Source organism: Mobula birostris, chromosome 3 (genome assembly GCF_030028105.1).
Source record: "Mobula birostris isolate sMobBir1 chromosome 3, sMobBir1.hap1, whole genome shotgun sequence".
Taxonomy (NCBI): domain Eukaryota; kingdom Metazoa; phylum Chordata; class Chondrichthyes; order Myliobatiformes; family Myliobatidae; genus Mobula; species Mobula birostris.
In genome coordinates, this window is record NC_092372.1 from 145,132,958 (window position 1) to 145,152,308 (window position 19,351).

The following is a 19,351-nucleotide window of genomic DNA, read 5'->3' on the forward strand; positions in this document are numbered from 1 at the left end:
CACAGTGAGTACAGCAGGGGGCTGAGTACACAGCCTTGTGGGGCACCGGTGCTCAGAGTGATTGTAGAGGAGAACTTGTCCCCTATTTTTACAGCCTGGGTCCTGTCTGTGAGGAAGTTGAAGGTCCAGCTGCATATCTGAGTGCTAAGGACCAGGTCCGGAGCTCAGGAATCAATTTATTTGGAATGATGGTATTAAAGGCAGAGCTGTAGTCAATGAAAAGGAGCCTTACGTATGCATCTTTATTTTCCAGGTGTTCTAAGGAGGAATGTAGGGCCAGAGAGATGGCATCTGCCGTTGACCTGTTGTTCCAGTAGGCAAATTACAAAGTGTCAAGATTGACCGGTAGGTTGTGGTTGACGTGTGCCATAACCAATCGCTCGAAGCACTTCATAGAAGTTGATGTCAGAGCCACAGGTCGATAGTCATTCAGGCATGCCACCTTGCTCTTCTTCGGCACTGGGATTATCGTTGCCTTCTTAAAACACGAGGAGCAGTTGAAGATGTCAGCAAACACTCCAGCTAGCTCGCTTGCACAGGCCCGGAGAACCCGTCCCGGGATGCCATCTGGGCCCGTCGCATTCCTTGGATTTATCTTCAGGAAGGAACTTCTAACGTCCTCCTCAGTGACGATGAATCTCGATGCCACCAGATCCGGTTCATCCGGAGGGAGCGGGATGCTCTTCTTCTGTTCAGATCTTGCGTAGAATACGTTAAGTTCGTCAGGAAGAGCAGCGCCACAGTTATTGGTATTCCCAGCCTTTTCTTTGCGCCCAGTGCTCATTTAGACCCTGCCATAGTCTACTGGCATCCCTCTGGTTAGCCTGGGCTTCCAACTTGGCTCGATATTGCATCTTGGCGCCCTTAATGGCTTTCTGGAGTTCACGCCTGGATTCCGTGTAGAGACTGGTATCCCCGGACCTAAAAGCCGCAGCTCTAACCTTTAAAAGGGACTTGACCTCATAATTCATCCAAGGTTTCCGGTTAGGGAATACCCAGATCATCTTGCGAGACACACAGTCCTCCGTGCATTTCCAAATAAAGTCCGTGACAGCTGAGGCATACTCATCGAGGTTAGCTGCTGAATCCTTGAATACTAACCAGTCCACGGATTCAAAGCAGTCACAGAGGACCTCATCCATTTGCTCCGTCCAACGCGTCACTACTTTTGACACCGTGACCTCCCGCTTCAGTTTCTGTTTGTAAGCCAGGAGGAGGAGTACGGCCTGATGGTCCGATTTTCTGAAGTGATGTCATGGGACGGAACGGTAGGCATCTTTGACTGCTGTGTAGCAGTGGTCAAGTATATTCGGGCCTCTAGTGGGGCAGGAGACATCTTGGTATAACTTTGGCAGCGCCTTTCTGAGGTTGGCCTGGTTAAAGTCCCCGGCTGTAATGAGTAAAGCCTTCGGATACCTGGTCTCAAATATGTTCAGGGCACACTCCACGTCCGCCTGCGGGGGAGTGTAGACCGCTGTCAGTATGACCGAGGTGAATTCCCGTGGCAGATAGTAGGGATGACACTTCACCGACAGGTGTTCCAGGTCCGGGCTGCAGGAGCTTGTCAGTGCCACTGTGTCCGAGCACCACGCAGTGTTGATCAGTAGGCAGACATCACCTCCCCTCATCTTATGGAGGCCTCATTTCCAGCAGCTGTGGATGCCCACCAATGGGGCTTTACGGTGGTCACTCTGGGGCACCTTGAAGTCTCCGACGTCACTTCTGTGTGGTCGTCTGCTCCAGAGAGAGGCTGGTCGGAATGGGCCATGTCTCCAAGCGCTCCAGCACAGTAGCAGACCGCGGGTCTCCGGGAATGTGGTGGGCCTCGGACCAGGCCTCACTGGTTGGGTCCAGGTGTGGTCTGGAGTTTAAGAAGCAATTCTGGCGCGGTGACCTCCCGCTGGGTCAGTAGCTTCGCCAGGGTGTTGTTGATCTTGCTAGCTGTAGCAGATTGGAGGTTTAGGAGGGTTTCTCGGGTATAGGATAGTGTAGAGGGCAGTTTGCTCAGGAGAACATCCGCAGAGTTGCCAGTTACCGGCACCATCTTTACTTAAATAAGGAACTCAGTGCTGTACACAGTCCTACAGATGTGGTTTCATCAATGTCACAAGTCACTCATGTACTTTGTCATCAGTCTCCCGAGTAATAAGAAATAACATTCTGTTAGTTTTCCTGATTATTTGTGCTTGCACACAACCTTCTATGACTCTTCAACTGGTGGATCCTGATCCCTCTGTAACCTAAATGTTCCCTTCTTCTTGTGCACCTTATTAGTCTGGCTCTGGAAAAAATTGTTTCAGATATTTCTGTCCAATTACCTACAGCGGCAAAGGGTAGAGTATTTAAAATGTCATCACATCTCAGTTTTCAAAGTCAAGTGATAGCACACATTGGATATCTCATCCTAAAAATCAACTCGTTTCATTCTACCACTTTCCTATCTGCTCACCAGTATTCACATTTATCAAATTGATAGAAAAAACATCCCTAACAAGTTCCTTTGGAATACTGTGCGCTCTTATAATGCATTACATCCCTTCTCAACGTGCACTGACAAGGTCGTGTTTAATGCCCATGAAGTTGCAGCTGTGGATGCTTTTTTCTCTATGAAATGTGTCTTTCCACTAATCTTTTATGTTACATTTGACCTAAAATCAGCTTTTTCTTCATGCCACAACAATTCCATGTGTTTTTTCATTGTCCTGTTATTTGCTTTTCCAAATAGTCTTATCCTTCACAACTACCACTTTTGCTCTAGCCTCCTTTATTTTGGTTAGTGTTGTTATCATTGTTTCCCTTTGTAAGGGTACATGCTTGGTGTGAATTTTTAAAATAGTATATTACTTTTCATGATAATTGTCAAAAATAATAGTGTAGTTTTTTACTCAAATAAAGAAAGCCTGCAGATGCTGGTTTAAACAAGAATATTGGGAAGTCAGCGGATCAGACAGCATCTGTCGAAAAAGAAACAGCTGACCTTTCAGATCAAAGACGTGGGAGCTTCTTTTTTTAGACTTGGATGATAAAAGCAATTGCAGTCATTTAATGTTGCAAATGAAACTCAAAGGATGATATATAATTTAGTCTGGATCTCAAATCTAACAATAGTTTATTATTTTGTCATTCTTTGGGGGTTAGAGTGAAGTTAATATAGAATTGATGTAATAAAAGCTCATCTTTGAATAACCTGCTCAGTTGATGAGTCAGTTTCAAATATTTGAACGAGGAGGAATGTGAATTCTGTAAGATTTGTAACTTTCACAGGTGTGTGTGTATGTAATTGGCAGATAAATATAAGTTGTGAATGCATTAACAATTATTTCACAGTAAGTGTTTTTTTTTCTGATTCAGACAACATTACTTCATTTTTGGGAAAAGACTTCCCACACCATGGCAGCTATTCACGAAAGTTTCAAAGGCTACCAGCCATATGAGTTTGCAATGTTGAAGGTAATTTTCTATTTAGGTTTACATGTTTGTTATTGCTAAGTGGAACCTTGTAAAATAATTATTCATTTTTGTTTAATTCTCTCCTATGTTGAAAAGCTTTTCTGGTGCGTTTGAGATCTTGTAACTGAATTTATAAATATACATACTTGATCTGCTAAGTATTAATTAAAGTGAATATTAACATACCATAGTGTGGTGTCCAGAGTATAAGGGAAAAAGCCATTGTACCTTTAGAATTGAGTGTTGTAGCTGAATATTTTGACGAAGTGAATGTGAAATTTTAGCAGTTTTCCCCCTTTCCCTCACCTTAACCCTTACCCCCAAAGACCTGACAATGCTCACTTGTTTGGTGCCAACTGCTGACAAAACTCAAGAATTATCTCTGAAGGACACCATAATATTGCAAACTGCTTGATTTATTAATCAGTTAATGTTGGTAAGTAACAGGGGTATAAAGAAAAACAAAAGAGCTGAGGGGATTGCTCTGCTGTGCTGCTGGGAATTAATGTGGACTGAATAAGCTGAACAACCTCCTCTGTTACAGAACATTGAAATCTACAGTGCATTACAGGCCCTTCAGCCCAGAAATTTGTGTCAACCGTGTAACCTTCTAGAAACTGCCTAGAATTTCCCTACCACATAGCCCTCTATTTTTCTAAGCTCCATATACCTATCTAAGAGTCTCTTAAAAGACCCTCTTGTATCCACTTCCACCACTGTAGCTGGCCATGCATTCCACGCACCCACCACTCTCTGTGTGGAAAAATTTACCACTAACATCCCCTTTGTACCTACTTCCAAGCACCTTAAAACTATGTTCCCTTGTATCAGCCATTTCAGCCCAGGGAAAAAGCCTCTGGCTATCCACACAATCAATGCCTCTCATCATCTTATTCACCTGTATCAGGTCACCTCTCATCATCCATTGCTCCAAGAAGAAAAAGCCAAGTTCACTCCACCTATCCTCATAGGCAAGCTCTCCAATCCAGGGAACAACCTTGTAAATCTCCTTTCCACATCCTTCCTGTAGTGAGGTGACCAGAACTGAAAATAGTACTCCAAGTGGGAACTAACTAAGGTCTTAATATAGCCGTAACATTACTTCATGGCTCTTGAACTCATTCCCGTGGTTGATGAAGGCCAAAACACTTACGCCTTCTTAACAACACTGTCAACCTGCGCAGCAGCTTTGAATGTTCTATGAACACAGTCCCCAAGATTCTTCACACTGCCAAGAGGGTAGTGTCTGTCTTCAAATTTGTGATGATAAGTAAATGATCCTCATAGCCACATTTTTACCAGCCTACTCCTCAAAGTGAAGAGGTAAGTACATTTTTTTTTCCAATTTTAGATGTTTTCCTTTAAACCATTTGCAGGAGAAAATATAGGTTTTGGTAAATCAAAGGAGGTAAATCAAAACAGTGGGATTTTGGCTAGTTATCATTAATGGACCTCTTGCCAGATCACACCTATGTATCTTCAAGTTCTAAAACATTTTCCAGTCCAGGGATTTGTAAGAATGGGAATAAAATAATTTAATCTGGTACTTATTTGATGTACATTATTTCTGTTGCCTTGAGAGAAGGTGCAGATTGGAAACAGCAGCAGTAGTTACTCTCTGGCTGGAAAATAAATAAATTTCAAAGATGTAAAATATATAAGATTTATCTGTATTTGAATGGCATTTTAAATTTTTATTCTGGGCATTTTCTTACATAAATAGAAGCTTGCTTTTGTGGCTTTGTTATGTCTCAAGCATGTGAAAGTAAGTGCCGAGAGGAAAGAGAGAATTGTTGCTTCAGATTTGGTTTGTCAGGTTCAGACCCATGATGGGAGAAATTGGGGAAATACTGTTCAGTGTGTTTTTTTTTTCCCATGCTGTAAGATTCAGCTGCTGCTAAGTTTTTATTACAATGAGAAACTTGGCTCTTAAGCGTCACCGTTTCCCAGTAAGTTTGAAAATGAACAGAATCTGTCAATGTTATTACAGTAAAGGGAATGCACCCTTTGCTTCTAAACAAAGTGAGTGGCAAATTCCATCAGTCAAGGTGAACAGCTGCCATGTAATATGTGACTGTGGAGATTGCCCTCAGACTCCTCACTCAGTCCGGGCTGAGGTACTGCAAAGGAACTTCATCACAATTTATTAAAAAAACTTTGTTAAAACTAGTTATTAATTTTAATCTTTCTATTGATGATTCTCATTTAAGAGTCGCAGATACAGGCAAAATTACGTTATCATAAGGAAGGTACTTGGTCCATTGTCTTAACCGTCAATATTAACCAAGCAACTCTATCACAGCAGGAACCAGACCCAAAATTCTGATGGTACACTTCCTTCCATACCTAATGTCTGACCCACTGAGTTCTTCCAGCACTTTGTTTGTGATAGTAATTAAACTGTTCCTACTAATGTCTCTGCTGCCTATCCTGGGAAACAATCTTATCTTACACCTTGCAACGAAATGCTTTGTGATCTTGTTCCTTCTTCTATGTGTACTTGTCCTGTAATGATGTTTTAATCTGAAACAGCATTCCGGATTAATCTGTTGTATTTCTCTTATTAGTATTTATACATCCCAATGAAGTCTGCTCTCTCTTCCCTCTTTCAAAGTGGAAGAATCAGATTTTTGTGACTTGAAACAAAGGAAGAAATGACTGGAAAGGAGAGGAATAATCAGCCCCTCAAGCTTCTTTCATTTCTGTTGTATCATTGCTGCTCTTCACATTATCTCTTGGTTCCACAACAGTTCCCAGTCTTGATGGATTTCATTTTTATTTTTACTCGAAATGACTGAGGGGACATGCTGTAGTAATGAAGACCCTTGCTCTAGTTTTAATTGTGTCTCCAGCAAAGCTGTTACAATACCGACATCTACTCAACAATGTGGAAAATTGCCCTGATGTGTTCCATTCAAAAAAAGTAGGGCAAATCTAATCTGCCTAATTACCATCTAATTGATCTACTTTCAATCATTAACAAAGTGATGGAGGCCAACTTCGATTAGTGAGGTCATGGATTCTATCCAGATCACAGAAGAGGAGGTGCATGCAGCCTTGTTGTGGGTTACAGTGGATAAATCTCCAGGGCCTCACAGGACCCCTTGTATAACTTGTGCAGAAATTGCAGGGGGCCTGGCATAGGTATTTAAAATGTCTTTAGCCAGGAGTGAGGTGCTGGAGGATTGGAGGATAGTTAATGTTATTCCAGTGTTCAAGAAAGGATCTAGGAATAAGCCAGGAAATTATAAGCTGGTGAGCCTGACATTAGTCATGAGTAAGTTATTGGATGGTACTTTAAGGCAGTGGTCCCCAACCACCGGGCCGCAAAGCATCTGCTACCGGGCCACGAGGAAACGATATGATTTGGCAATATGAAATGATATGAGTCCGCTGCACCTTTCCTCATTCCCTGTCACGCACTGCTAAACTTGAACACCTCCCCTTCCCACTCCATTGGCCGGTCCGCAAGAATATTGTCGGGATTAAACTGGTCCGCAGCACAGGAAAGGTTGGGGACCACTGCTTTACGGGACTGAATACATAAGTATTTTGCAGTCAATCTTAGGAATAGTCAACCTGGGTTTGTGTGTGGCATATCATGTCTAACCAACCTCAGAATTTTTTGAAGTGGTTACCAAGATGCTTAACAAAGGAAAGGCAGTCAGTATTGTCTACGTAGACTTTAGTAAGGGCTTTAACGAAGTCCCATATAGGAAGCTGGTCCAGGAGGTTAATTCTTTTGGTGTTCAGGATGAAGTGGCTGATTGGAGTCAATATTGGCTTCATGGGAGAAGCTAGAGAATAGTAGTAGATGGTAGGCCCGCTGACTGGAGACCTTGTTTACTATCAATGATTTATTGTTGTCCGTCGTGCCTGACGATTACAGGAGGACTGTGCGGAGGAGTTTTTAAAGTGGGAAAAGCCACTGCACTGGGGCAGTTCCACTCTCTCAACCTCAGAAGTCCGGGTCCAGTGGTACGAACAAGTGTCACAAACTGGGGTCTTTCTTGTTTGCAGTGGATGACCATGACATCTTTTGTGCCTTGTCATGGCCGTTACTTTCCACAGAATGTTGCAGTACCGCCTTCCTGGGCATCGGATCTCACTGTAGTTCTCATTCGCCCAGTGTGCCTGAGCTGACTTCATATGCTAGGACAGGCATGTCCCTATCTCACTGGGGTATCAGGCTCACCAGCTACCCTCAGCTACTTCGGCCCACCTATTGAAGCAATGTACTGGGCTGTGGCCGTTGTCTCATGCAAATGACTACTTCAAGCCACGGGTGAGAGCTGAGTGTCCGGTGGGGGCCAAAGGTGAGTGAGCCGCCCAGAAATGGACAGGAAAAGCCCATCACCAGAGGAGCTACCCCTTTCTGGACACCCTGTACACCCCGATGGGCAATAAATGCAGATCCTGAAAATGAATGTGGAACTAACATTGAGAGGTCTCTATTTCCACTACTATGTGAAGACACGGCTGAGTTATGCTGACACTGGAACCACCAGCTTTCAGCTGCTCCCGGGTATATCCTACACTTGCTGGCGGAAGTCCGTCGTGAGCAAGGTGACAGGTACCAGCGGATTGTCACCAAGTATAGTGCTGGATGCCACAGAGAGTCCAGCAGCATATGCTGGGGCAAAGGGAAGAAAATGGCAGAAATGAGAAGGGGCAACATTGCTTGCTGTCTGGGGGAGGGGGGAATGACCATGAAGGCTCTCACCCTACTTTGGTTCTGTATTGAAATGGCTAGAGCCTTGGTGCTGTATGATTTTAGAAAATTCCTTTGTAGTTTCCAGCTTATTTTGACACACTGTCACTTCCACAGATATAATCAGTCACCATCCAATTTGCCAGGCTGGCTGCCACAATTTACAAAGGCATGCTGCACTTGTGAAGAGATATTTCACCCATTCAGAGGTGATTGGAAACAAATTTAATCCAGGCTGGCATCACAGGCAAGATCTGAGATGTACAAAAGAAATTCCCAACTGCACACAGCCCTCAGAATTCGATAGAGGTCTCGAGAACAGCAGGAAGTTGGGAGCTGGGGGAGCAGAACATTGGGCAAAAAAAAATGCTACTTCCAGGGTGCAACTGACTTTCACTGATGCTCAGATAGTTCTCACTGGGATGAGGTTTGGGTTAGGGACAAATCCAGGATATTGAATACCTTAAACCTTCTCTCTGACATCAAATTAACATATTGTAAGTGCTAATTTGTTATCAAGGTATATTGAACATTGAGCTAACTAATGCAGACATGGGCAAGTTAGTAAAGGCATAGAGATATATTTAGCAAAAGGTGAAGTAGAGAAAAAGGAGGAATGTATGAGTAGTAACTAAACGCACTCCATGTAGCAGGCAAAAGGAGTGACAATGGAGCCATAGAGTACCACATCTCTCTTAAGTATCTTCCATTGACAGATACAGAATTATTCTGTTAACCTTGTCAATTTGTTTGATTGCTTGCAAGGCACCTTTGTAAAACAACATTTTATAGGTTCTGAAATTGTGAATGTATAGTATTGTGTAAATTTAATGTTTTGCAGGTTTTGCAAGGACCTGTAAATGAATTGGTAGAGCAGATGTCTCAAGGAGAGAATAATGCAAAGAATAATGTTACAAAGGATGCGTCTAATACAGATGATGAGTAAGTTGGGGGCCTTGTATATATTTTAAGTATAAGGAGTAGAATTTAAGCAGGAAATTTTGAAATTAACTTAATTTGCACATTTATGTAATACTGTTCTTGCTGTAACTGGACTCCCATGTAAGAAGTAAGATGCAGTCTCAAAATCTTCATGTTGTCAAGATTTACCTTCCTAGCTGAATTTGGACAATTTGAACACTAGTGCAATATAAGTGATATCTGTACCACTTGTATTTCACATGTTGTAGGCTTTCAGAATGTTGGTGGTGCTCTCTCTGTCTCCTGTGCTAGGTAACGTTGCCCTACTTCTGCCCGCTTTTCAGAACACCTTTCTGAATGCCCTTGTGAACAAAGATCGAACACTTTTGCTTCTCTGGTGAGGGCGTGAGATCGATCACTGACAAGCACATGAGCTAGCTCAGCATCTTCTACAATGCTGCAGATACTTCCGGCTGCTTCAATAGATTCTCCAGTAGGTTGGATATCTGCAGACATCCCAGCTGCTAGGCCATGTCAACACATAAATCAGTACATATCATCTATTTGCCAACAACTAGGAAATTTTGCTTTTTCTAGTGTATGCCAGGTCAAAATGAGCCAGACGTCCACTAATTTCCTGGGGCAGGTGGACATGTGAATGAATGTCTTTTCTAAGGCTGCCTTTGAGGTGGTAATGAGGAACGTGATAAAAAGGAGAAATGCATTTTCAGATCTGCGGGTCATTCCTCACTTTTTTGTGTTTGGGAAGGCAAAATGTAAATCTTGCTGATGGCAAAGGATTTGTGTTGTCTAATTGCTCTGAGTTGGAAGGCCAGTAAACATTACAGAAACCTGACCCTTGTCATCCTGGAAAATTTGAAGCTGGATCCTTTTCTCCACACAAGTCAGGTCTGCAGGAAAAATGAGAAAGAAGTTCAATAATTCAGGTTTCCCACAATAATTGGTGTTGTGTGCATTTTCTAAAGAGTACTTCGTTATGCCAGACCAGCTACTCACAGACAGAGTACCTCCGTGACCAGAATGTGGTGCCTTTGGCTAGAAATTCTTTCATGTAGCATAACATATGTTTTGTGATACACAAAGGAGTTTAATATGCTACTCAGTGACTAAATACAGACCTGTTCTTTGTGTGTGACTTGTGCATATTTGAAGATTTGTTTTGGGTGTTCAGTGTGTGTGACATGCTTGTGCTCAGAGATTGTTATACATGTTATGTAATATGCAACACGTTTTGCTTCATTTGCTCAAAATCTGCGTTTGCATTTTTAGCTCACAAATGGGATAAGTCACTCATGTGTAGAAGCAGACATTAAATGAAGATTTGAGACCTGCTTCTGCATCATTTAAAAGGGGGATCAGACTTAACTGGTTCATGACTGAGGCCTGGTCTTTTGGCAGGTAGATACAGGAAAATTGATCAGCTGGGTGGTGATAGCAGGTTTTAAAGAAAAGAATTAATTTCAATGAGTGCAGGAAATAAAATTGAAGTATTTCTGATACAACAGGAAATATTGAAACGCTGATCAGATCAGAGTTAATATTTGTGGTTATAACCTTTTCTTTTGGTTTGTTGTAACCAAAAGTACTGTCAGCTAAGATTAGAAAGAGCTTACTAAATTACCAAAGGGATGAACCTGCAGAGTAGGAGGGAAAGCTAAGGAGTCAAGTGAAGGAACAAAAGATTGATCTAGAAAGGGCCTAAATAAGAATAAAGGAATAGTTATTAGATTTACAATCCCGAAAAATCAAAGTTCTATGTTCAAAGTACATTTATTATCAGAGTATGTATACATGTTACAACCTTGAGATTCGTCTTCTTGCAGGCAGCCACAAAACAATGAAGCACAATAGAACCCATTTAAAGAAAAACCCCACACAACAAATACCCAATGTATAAAAAAAAACAACAAATCGATCAAACAGTAAAAAGTAAACAAACAACCCAGAGATAATTAACTGCAGATTCCCTGAAAGTTAGTTTATGGACACAAAGCCACTGAGTAGAGTAAAGCTGGTCAAGGAGCCCGGCGACTGCCGGTCACAGCTATAGAATCAGTTCAGCACTGTGCTGATGGTTGCAGGCTACAGCTGCAGAGTCCATTCAGCACTGAGCCACTTTGATCAAATTGCACAAATAGTTTTTAAAAAGTAAAAACTTTTCCAGGATACTGACGGACTTTTGCCGCTGTACCATTGTGAGCATACTCACCAACTGCATCTCAGTGTGGTATGGCAATTGTCCCGTATCAGACCGCAAAGCACTCCAGCGGGTGGTGAACACTGCCCAGCGGATTATCGGCACCCAATTGCCCACCATTGAGAACATCTACCATAAACGCTGCCTGAGCAGGGCGAAAAGCATTATCAAGGATGCATCTCACCCTAACCATGGACTTTTTACTCTCCTCCCATCCAGTAGGCGCTACAGGAGCCTCCGCTCCCGCACCAGAAGGCACAGGAAGAGCTTCTTCCCTGAGGCTGTGACCCTGCTGAAGCTCGCATCACAGCGCTAAGCAATATTGCATCCGTATTGTACTGTCTCAGTTCTTTTATATTTGTGTGCGGTAGCACTTACTTTTTATTCGCAGTTATTCTGTAAATAACACTGTTCTTTGCATTTCTGGTCAGATGCTAACGCATTTCATTGGCTTTGTATCTGTACTCGGCACAATGACAATAAAGTTGAATCTATCTATCTGAACTAAAGCACATGGAGCATGAACTGCGGAGTCCCCGGAAGTGAGCCCAGAGCAGCAGAGCGCACGCAGCACTGAAGCGAGTGCAGGCCGTCCAGGAGTCTGAGGGCTGAAGGGTAACTACTGCTCCGGAACCTGGCTGCGTGGGATCCAAGACCCCCACACCTCCCATCCAACAGCAACTTCAAGAAGAGAGGGAGGCCAGTCAAACGCAAGCAGATGGCACTGAACACTTGCTGATCTTCTGCTCTTGCGCTCAGCAGTTTTAATCTTGCTCTACCCTTTATTCAGTCCGGTGTAATGGAGTTCATGTTATGTTATCCGGTATCAATGCAGCCACCCCACAGCGATGTTGATCGTAGCTGCGTTCTCTGCTCTCATGCATGTCAAATCCCCCAGGAGACCACAAAAGCACCAGGTCGTTTAGTCGGCTCACAACTACATCCTTAAAAGGGAAACTACAGGCTGCAATCGATCGCAGTTCAGAAGAACAAGTATATCTAGAAGTGTATCTAGTTTCGTGAGCTGTCTGCAACATGTCGCCATTGGTTGCAGGTGCCATCTTTTGAGGTTCTCAAATTGTTGGAGAGCTTTTCAGGAAGCTTGTAATGCCAAAACGATATGTTATGGTTGCAATATGCTATAAGGGCATTGAAACTGTAAAGACAAAAAGGCCACTTCATATTCAAGCCAAATTTATTTGCTGATATCAAGATACTGAGCTGACTGTGTTTCGTTCAGCTGATGACCCATTGCATCAAAATGGTTCCCATGGTAGACATGGTCGCTTTCTTGCAAAAGGAAACAAAGTACAGCCTGCTGCATTGGGACAGTAAACAGATCACACTCTGATCTTTGGGCTTCTTCGTGATTTTTGATATTTTGCTTTAGAGAATAATGTATCTACTGCTTGTGTTACTCTGAAACAAATCACATATTGTAATAGAACTTGTTTAGAAATACCTTTTTGCCAGGTAGAGAGATGCATCACAGTTTGAGATTTGATTGCTTTTGTTTTAATTATTCCAGCTGGTTGTCTTTTATTGTGACATGGAATATCGCACAGTTTGTATCATTCATTGCTTTAGTCAACTGTGTTAAATCTTAGTTTTTTAATCAGTTGTTACATTTCAAATGAAGTTAAAATTTAACAAATGGTCAGGTTACTATATAGGAGCTTGCAAATCTGTTCTGTGCTAGGAAACTGCCTCCTGTGGATTTTTTTTTGTCAAATAGTTTGTTTATTTTTGATTTTCCTGCTGCAAGAGTAGTTATGTTATAATGGATCAAGACAGTTTATCTTTACAATTAAAATTTCCACTAAACAGACAGAGTTCTCAGCAGACACTACATTGAAAAATTGGAATTGCATAATTTATGTAGTTTACAATGAAAACTGCTGCATTATTTATGAAGCAGAAATGAATAATGCAGTTTGTGTTTTTATGAATATTTTACAAAGTCTTTGAAAACTATGTTTGACAGAAAATTGAACAAAAAAGGACTTTGTTTTGTAGTTCACCAGATTCTTTACAATGCAGTGTATAAAATGGTAATACAACAGATTAAAAATTTGATTGGAAAAAATCCTTAAACAGGAGTTTATTAAATTCTACATAAAATTACCAGGCATACTCACTGACCCTGTAGCTTTTTTATTGTCCATACATGTTAGCAAAGCTATTTTTGCTGGTTTGTCCATTTTAATTTATTCTGACTCCCCTAAAAGTAGTGATTGACGGTTCCAAATATACCAGCTGTCTTTACTCATCTAAATGGAAATTAGTGTCAGCTGAAGTGATGAGAGCCATCACACCTCAGCTGTGACCTTGTTCTCAGGATACATCCATAAGAATATCTTAAGAAGGAGCCGATTTACATTTTTATTTCCCTCTATCTCTAGCCCTAAGAAATTGATGGAAGTGTGTGCATCCTTATAGCCCTAGCTGAGATTAGGCAGCTCACATTCTGCCTGTCCCATAGGGTTCATGGCCTCACTGTGGTAGGAGATATCTACTGCATCATTAGCTTAGAATGCTTTAAAGTGAATGTGCAATCATACTTCCATGTTCAATTGAGATTATTCAACTAGAAGTAAAAATAAAATGCTTTCTTTAGAAGTGACAAGGCTGCTGCTTTAACTGTCTTAATAATATTGTAATAAATTAGGGTGCCAGCTTTCCTTGGTTATGTAACTGAGCTTTCCTCACTTCCCTGATGACAAGTTCTAGTTCTTGGTCTCCAAAATTTTGTGCCTTATTGTAACAAAGATAATTGGGTGTTTGAATGCAAGACCATCAGTCTGAAATGTGAGCTATTTCTCTTTTTACATATTTGGCTTGGTCTGCATTTTCTATATTAAATTTTGTATTTCCAGCATCGCCATTATTTGTTTATATGTGCATTGCCATTGAGCAGGAAATGTTGTAATCTTGCCGTTTTAAAAAAAACACTGAAGTATCAAATGCTGCAATTACTCTACCTGCGCTCATGGGAGGGAGCAAGGAACTAACCTTCTGGTTTTCTATTCTCTACAATTTTCGTAGTCTCCCACTGCATAATCTTAATATCTGTAGGTGATTGACCCAATAAGCTTCAAACTTCATACTATTATGTCAGCGCCCATAATGTCATATCCACTTCGCTTTACAGGTACTGGCTGGCATACTATACATCCATTTTAGTTAGGACCATTTGAGAGGTTTGTTTATTCACAAGGAGAAATACAGGATGGTGAACTAGGTAGTGATAACATCCATCTCTACCGCATCTGCTCTCAGGATGAGGCTTTTCATTCCAGAATGAAGGTGATCAGAATCAGAATCAGGTTTATTATCGCCGGCATGTGTCGTGAAATTTGTTAACTGAGCAGCAGCATTTCAATGCAATACATAATACAGAAGAAGAAAAATAAAAATAAAATAATAATAATAAATAAGTAAATCAATTCACAGTATACGTATATTGAATAGAATAAAATCATGCAAAAACAAAAATAATTGTATATTTTAAAAAGTGAGGTAGTGTTCATGGGTTCAATGTGTTACGAACCCACAGGTTTCGTTTACTGTGGACTGTCACTTTAAGAGCACCTAAGTGAGGCAAGACTATGATGTCAGTCACAGGTTGCTACAAACTTAAATTCATATATAGGGAGTGACCTTCAGTCGAGAGAGAGAGAGACTGGGAAAGCCAGTAGCTTCAGCTTGTCACATCTGGGGCTTGGAACTCTCTTATGCCCACAAGGGTGGGTTAAACATTGGCACGGAGTGCATAATGAATCTGTCACTTCATACAATCCATAGGAGTGGATTTTTTGGGGTATCTTGTGGGACCACTTTTGTAGCCCTTGCCTGGGTATGTTGTGTGGTAACTACTGGAAGATGATATTCCCATGACAGGTCACTTTTGGTGATAATTCGTATGTGGATTTGGAACGACATGACGGACAAGATCTACGGTGACTGTTATCTCGTTTTACCATCATGGAATCTGTGGAATACGTCGTACTTTTCTCTACATTTCACCTTGGATTACAAATATCTCTCTCCCATCACTTTCCTACTTTACCATCTCAAGACTTTAAGCCTTATTGCCCAAGCTCAATAGTTTGGGAGTTATATTTATACACATATCTACACATAACACTGTTAACTTTTGTTTAAGTTACTATATTATAAGTAGTTACTAATAAAGATAGTGGTTTTAACATCAAAACCAGACTCCATGTGTAATCTATTGCTGCTGGTTCGTTCCTAAAACGTTACAATTCGGAACAAATAACCTGTGGGTTCATAACAAATGTCCATTTATGAAATGGATGGCAGAGGGGAAGAAACTGTTCCTGAATCACTGAGTGTGTGCCATCAGGCTTCTGTACCTCCTACCTGATGGTAACAGTGAGAAAAGGGCATGCCCTGGGTGCTGGAGGTCCTCAATAATGGACGCTGCCTTTCTGAGACAGCGCTCCTTGAAGATGTCCTGGGTACTATGTAGGTGTACCCAAGATGGAGCTGACTAAATTTACAACTTTCTGCAGATTCTTTCGGCCCTGTGCAGTAGCACCCCCCGCCCCCTCCCCCCCATACCAGACAGTGATGCAGCCTGTCAGAATGCTCTCCATGGTACCTCTATAGAAGTTTTTGAGTGTATTTGTTGACATACCAAATCTCTTTAAACGCCTAATGAAGTATAGTCGCTGTCTTGCCTTCTTTATAACTGCATCGATATGTTGGGACCAGGTTCGATCCTCAGAGATCTTGACACCCAAGAACTTGAAACTGCTCACTTTCTCCATTTCTGATCCCTCTATGAGGATTGGTATGTGTTCCTTCGTCTTACCCTTCCTGAAGTCCACAATCAGCTCTTTCATCTTACTGACGTTGACTGCCAGGTTGTTGTTGCAGCAGCATTCCACTAGATGTCCTGCGTCTTCAAAGAAAGGGGCTCCATCCATCACCTTATCAGGGATAAGATTCCTCTTGTCTTCACCTACCACCCCACTAGCCTCCACGTCCAGCACATAATTCTCTGTAACTTCTATCATCTTCAACGGGATCCCACCACCAAGCACATCCTTCCCTCCCCTTCTCCTCCCACCCCCCACTTTCCACCGGGGTCGCTCCCTATGCGACTCCCTCATCCATGTTCCTCCCCACTCATCTCCCTCCTGGAACCTATCCTTGCAAACGGAGCAAGTGCCACACCTGTCCCTACACCTCCTCCATCACTACTATTCAGTGAGGCAATACTTCACTTGTGAGTCTGTTGGGGTCATCTACTGTATCCGGTGCTCCCCATGTGGCCTCCTGTATTTAGGTTTGTGCTGATGTAGATTAGGAGACCTATGCTCGGTCCGCTGGAAAAAGAATCTCCCAGTGACCAACCATTTCTCATTCTCCTACCCTTTATCTCTTTAACCAATCAACTTCCCAGCTCTTTACTTCACCCCTCCCCCGCTCCTGGTTTTCACTTTTCACCAACCACCTTGTAGTACTTCCTCCACTCCCTCTCCCCCACCTTCTTATTCTGACTTCTTATCTTTTTTCCAAGTCCTGATGAAGGGTCTTGGCCCAAAACATCATCTGTTAATTCTTTTCCATAGATGCTGCCCGGCCTGCTGAGTTCCTCCAGCATTTTGTCTGTGTTGCTTGGATTTCCAGCATCTGCAGATTTCCTCATGTTAGTGATAACCAATTTGTGTCGGAAAGGGATGGTGTACACCATCGTGAGAGTATATCTCCAGTCAGAGTAGGAAAAAGAGAAAATTGAAAGCTCATTATCTAAAAAACCTTTACTGACATGTTATTGCAGTGTGATTGAGGTTAAGTACTAAACACCATTCTCTCCTGGTCAGCACTGATTTACTTAAGGCTTTGCTTGTCCTGGTGAAGTGTAGGAAATGCATGTTGAGATTGTCTTTCTGGTACAGATCTGTATAAAAGTCTTTTTGTTTAATCAGATACCCTGCACTGTTCCATGAAGCAACAATGGTCATTTGATGAATTACTTATATACTTCATCTTGCCCAAACACATGTGGTTTGCTTTTTGCTTTATTGTATCATCCAGGAAAAGATGGATTAGCTTCTGAATTTTCTCGGCATCTATGACAGTGAGCAGCAAAGTCAGGAGCACAACACTTCAATGTAGTGTTTGCCGTTTTTTCTGAATGCATCATCTGTAAAGTATCAAAGGGCTACTGTACCTACAATTATAAAATTTTCCACGTTATAAAGGATTCTTGTTAGCCAGGGAGAACTATACTTCAGGGTACTTTGTGAACAGATCAGAAAATGGGAATGATGGCACTTGTACTTGAGGAAGCTAGAAAGGATCTTAACTCTCAAAATCAACCAGTAGAATCAGTTTTGGTGGAGATGTGAAATACAAAGGGGCAGGAAACATCTGTAGAAGTTCTCTAGAGGCCCCGAAGGTGGTACTGTGGGACAAGTGTATTGCAAGTGTTACAGTTTTACCTATTAATTTTGTAGGATTGGTGTGTCAAGATGGCCAGTGTTTATTGCACGTTCCTAACTTTTCTTGAGAAGGTGTTGGTGAAATGTCAATTTGAACCATTACATTTCTGATAAAGCCATTCCCACTTTGCTCTTGGGTTTGGAGTTCTGGGATTTAGTCCTAATAAAGATTTCTGACAGTATTTCCTAATCCAGATGTGTGTGAATTTGTGAGGGATGTACAGTTTTAGGTTCCCATGTACCTTTTGCCATGGTCTAACTTGATCGTAGAAATGGTGGATTTAGAAAACATTTTCAGGGAAGTTTAAAAAGAAGTAACTGTAGTCATTATGTGCTAGAAACATAGAAAATAGGTGCAGGAGTAGGCCATTCGGCCCTTCGAGCCTGCATCGCCATTTATTATGATCATGGCTGATCATCCAACTCAGAACACCACCCCAGCCTTCCCTCCATACCCCCTGATCCCCGTAGCCACAAGGGCCATATCTAACTCCCTCTTAAATATAGCCAATGAACTGGCCTCAACTGTTTCCTGTGGCAGAGAATTCCACAGGTTCACCACTCTCTGTGTGAAGAAGTTTTTCCTAATCTCCGTCCTAAAAGGCTTCCCCTTTATCCTCAAACTGTGACCCCTCGTACTGGACTTCCCCAACATCGGGAACAATCTTCCTGCATCTAGCCTGTCCAATCCCTTTAGGATCTTATACGTTTCAATCAGATCCCCCCTCAATCTTCTAAATTCCAACGAGTACAAGCCCAGTTCATCCAGTCTTTCTTCATATGAAAGTCCTGCCATCCCAGGAATCAATCTGGTGAACCTTCTCTGTACTCCCTCTATGGCAAGGATGTCATTCTTCAGATTAGGGGACCAAAACTGCACACAATACTCCAGGTGTGGTCTCACCAAGGCCTTGTACAACTGCAGTAGTACCTCCCTGCTCCTGTACTCAAATCCTCTTGCTATAAATGCCAGCATACCATTCGCCTTTTTCACCGCCTGCTGTACCTGCATGCCCACTTTCAATGACTGGTGTATAATGACACCCAGGTCACGTTGCACCTCCCCTTTTCCTAATCGGCCACCATTCAGATAATAATCTGTTTTCCTATTTTTGCCACCAAAGTGGATAACTTCACATTTATCCACATTAAATTGCATCTGCCATGAATTTGCCCACTCACCCAACCTATCCAAGTCACCCTGCATCCTCTTAGCATCCTCCTCACAGCTAACACTGCCACCCAGCTTCATGTCATCCGCAAACTTGGAGATGCTGCATTTAATTCCCTCATCCAAGTCATTAATATATATTGTAAACAACTGGGGTCCCAGCACTGAGCCTTGCGGTACCCCACTAGTCACCGCCTGCCATTCTGAAAAGGTCCCGTTTATTCCCACTCTTTGCTTCCTGTCTGCTAACCAACTCTCCACCCACACCAATACCTTACCCCCAATACCGTGTGCTTTAAGTTTGCACACTAATCTCCTGTGTGGGACCTTGTCAAAAGCCTTTTGAAAATCCAAATATACCACATCCACTGGTTCTCCCCTATCCACTCTACTAGTTACATCCT

The 19,351-nt window shown here is 42.1% G+C and overlaps 1 protein-coding gene across 4 annotated transcripts in view; it reads left to right on the forward strand.

Annotated features, from left to right (window-relative positions):
* The window catches only part of ica1 (islet cell autoantigen 1), a 115,971-nt gene that overhangs the window by 59,879 nt on the left and 36,741 nt on the right, over nucleotides 1–19,351 (forward strand). For all 4 annotated transcript variants that reach the window (XM_072251985.1, XM_072251984.1, XM_072251987.1 and 1 more), the window contains exons 8-9: nucleotides 3,352–3,450; nucleotides 9,003–9,103. In XM_072251985.1, the coding sequence (XP_072108086.1) occupies nucleotides 3,352–3,450; nucleotides 9,003–9,103 (200 nt within the window). The remainder of the gene's footprint in view (nucleotides 1–3,351; nucleotides 3,451–9,002; nucleotides 9,104–19,351) is intronic.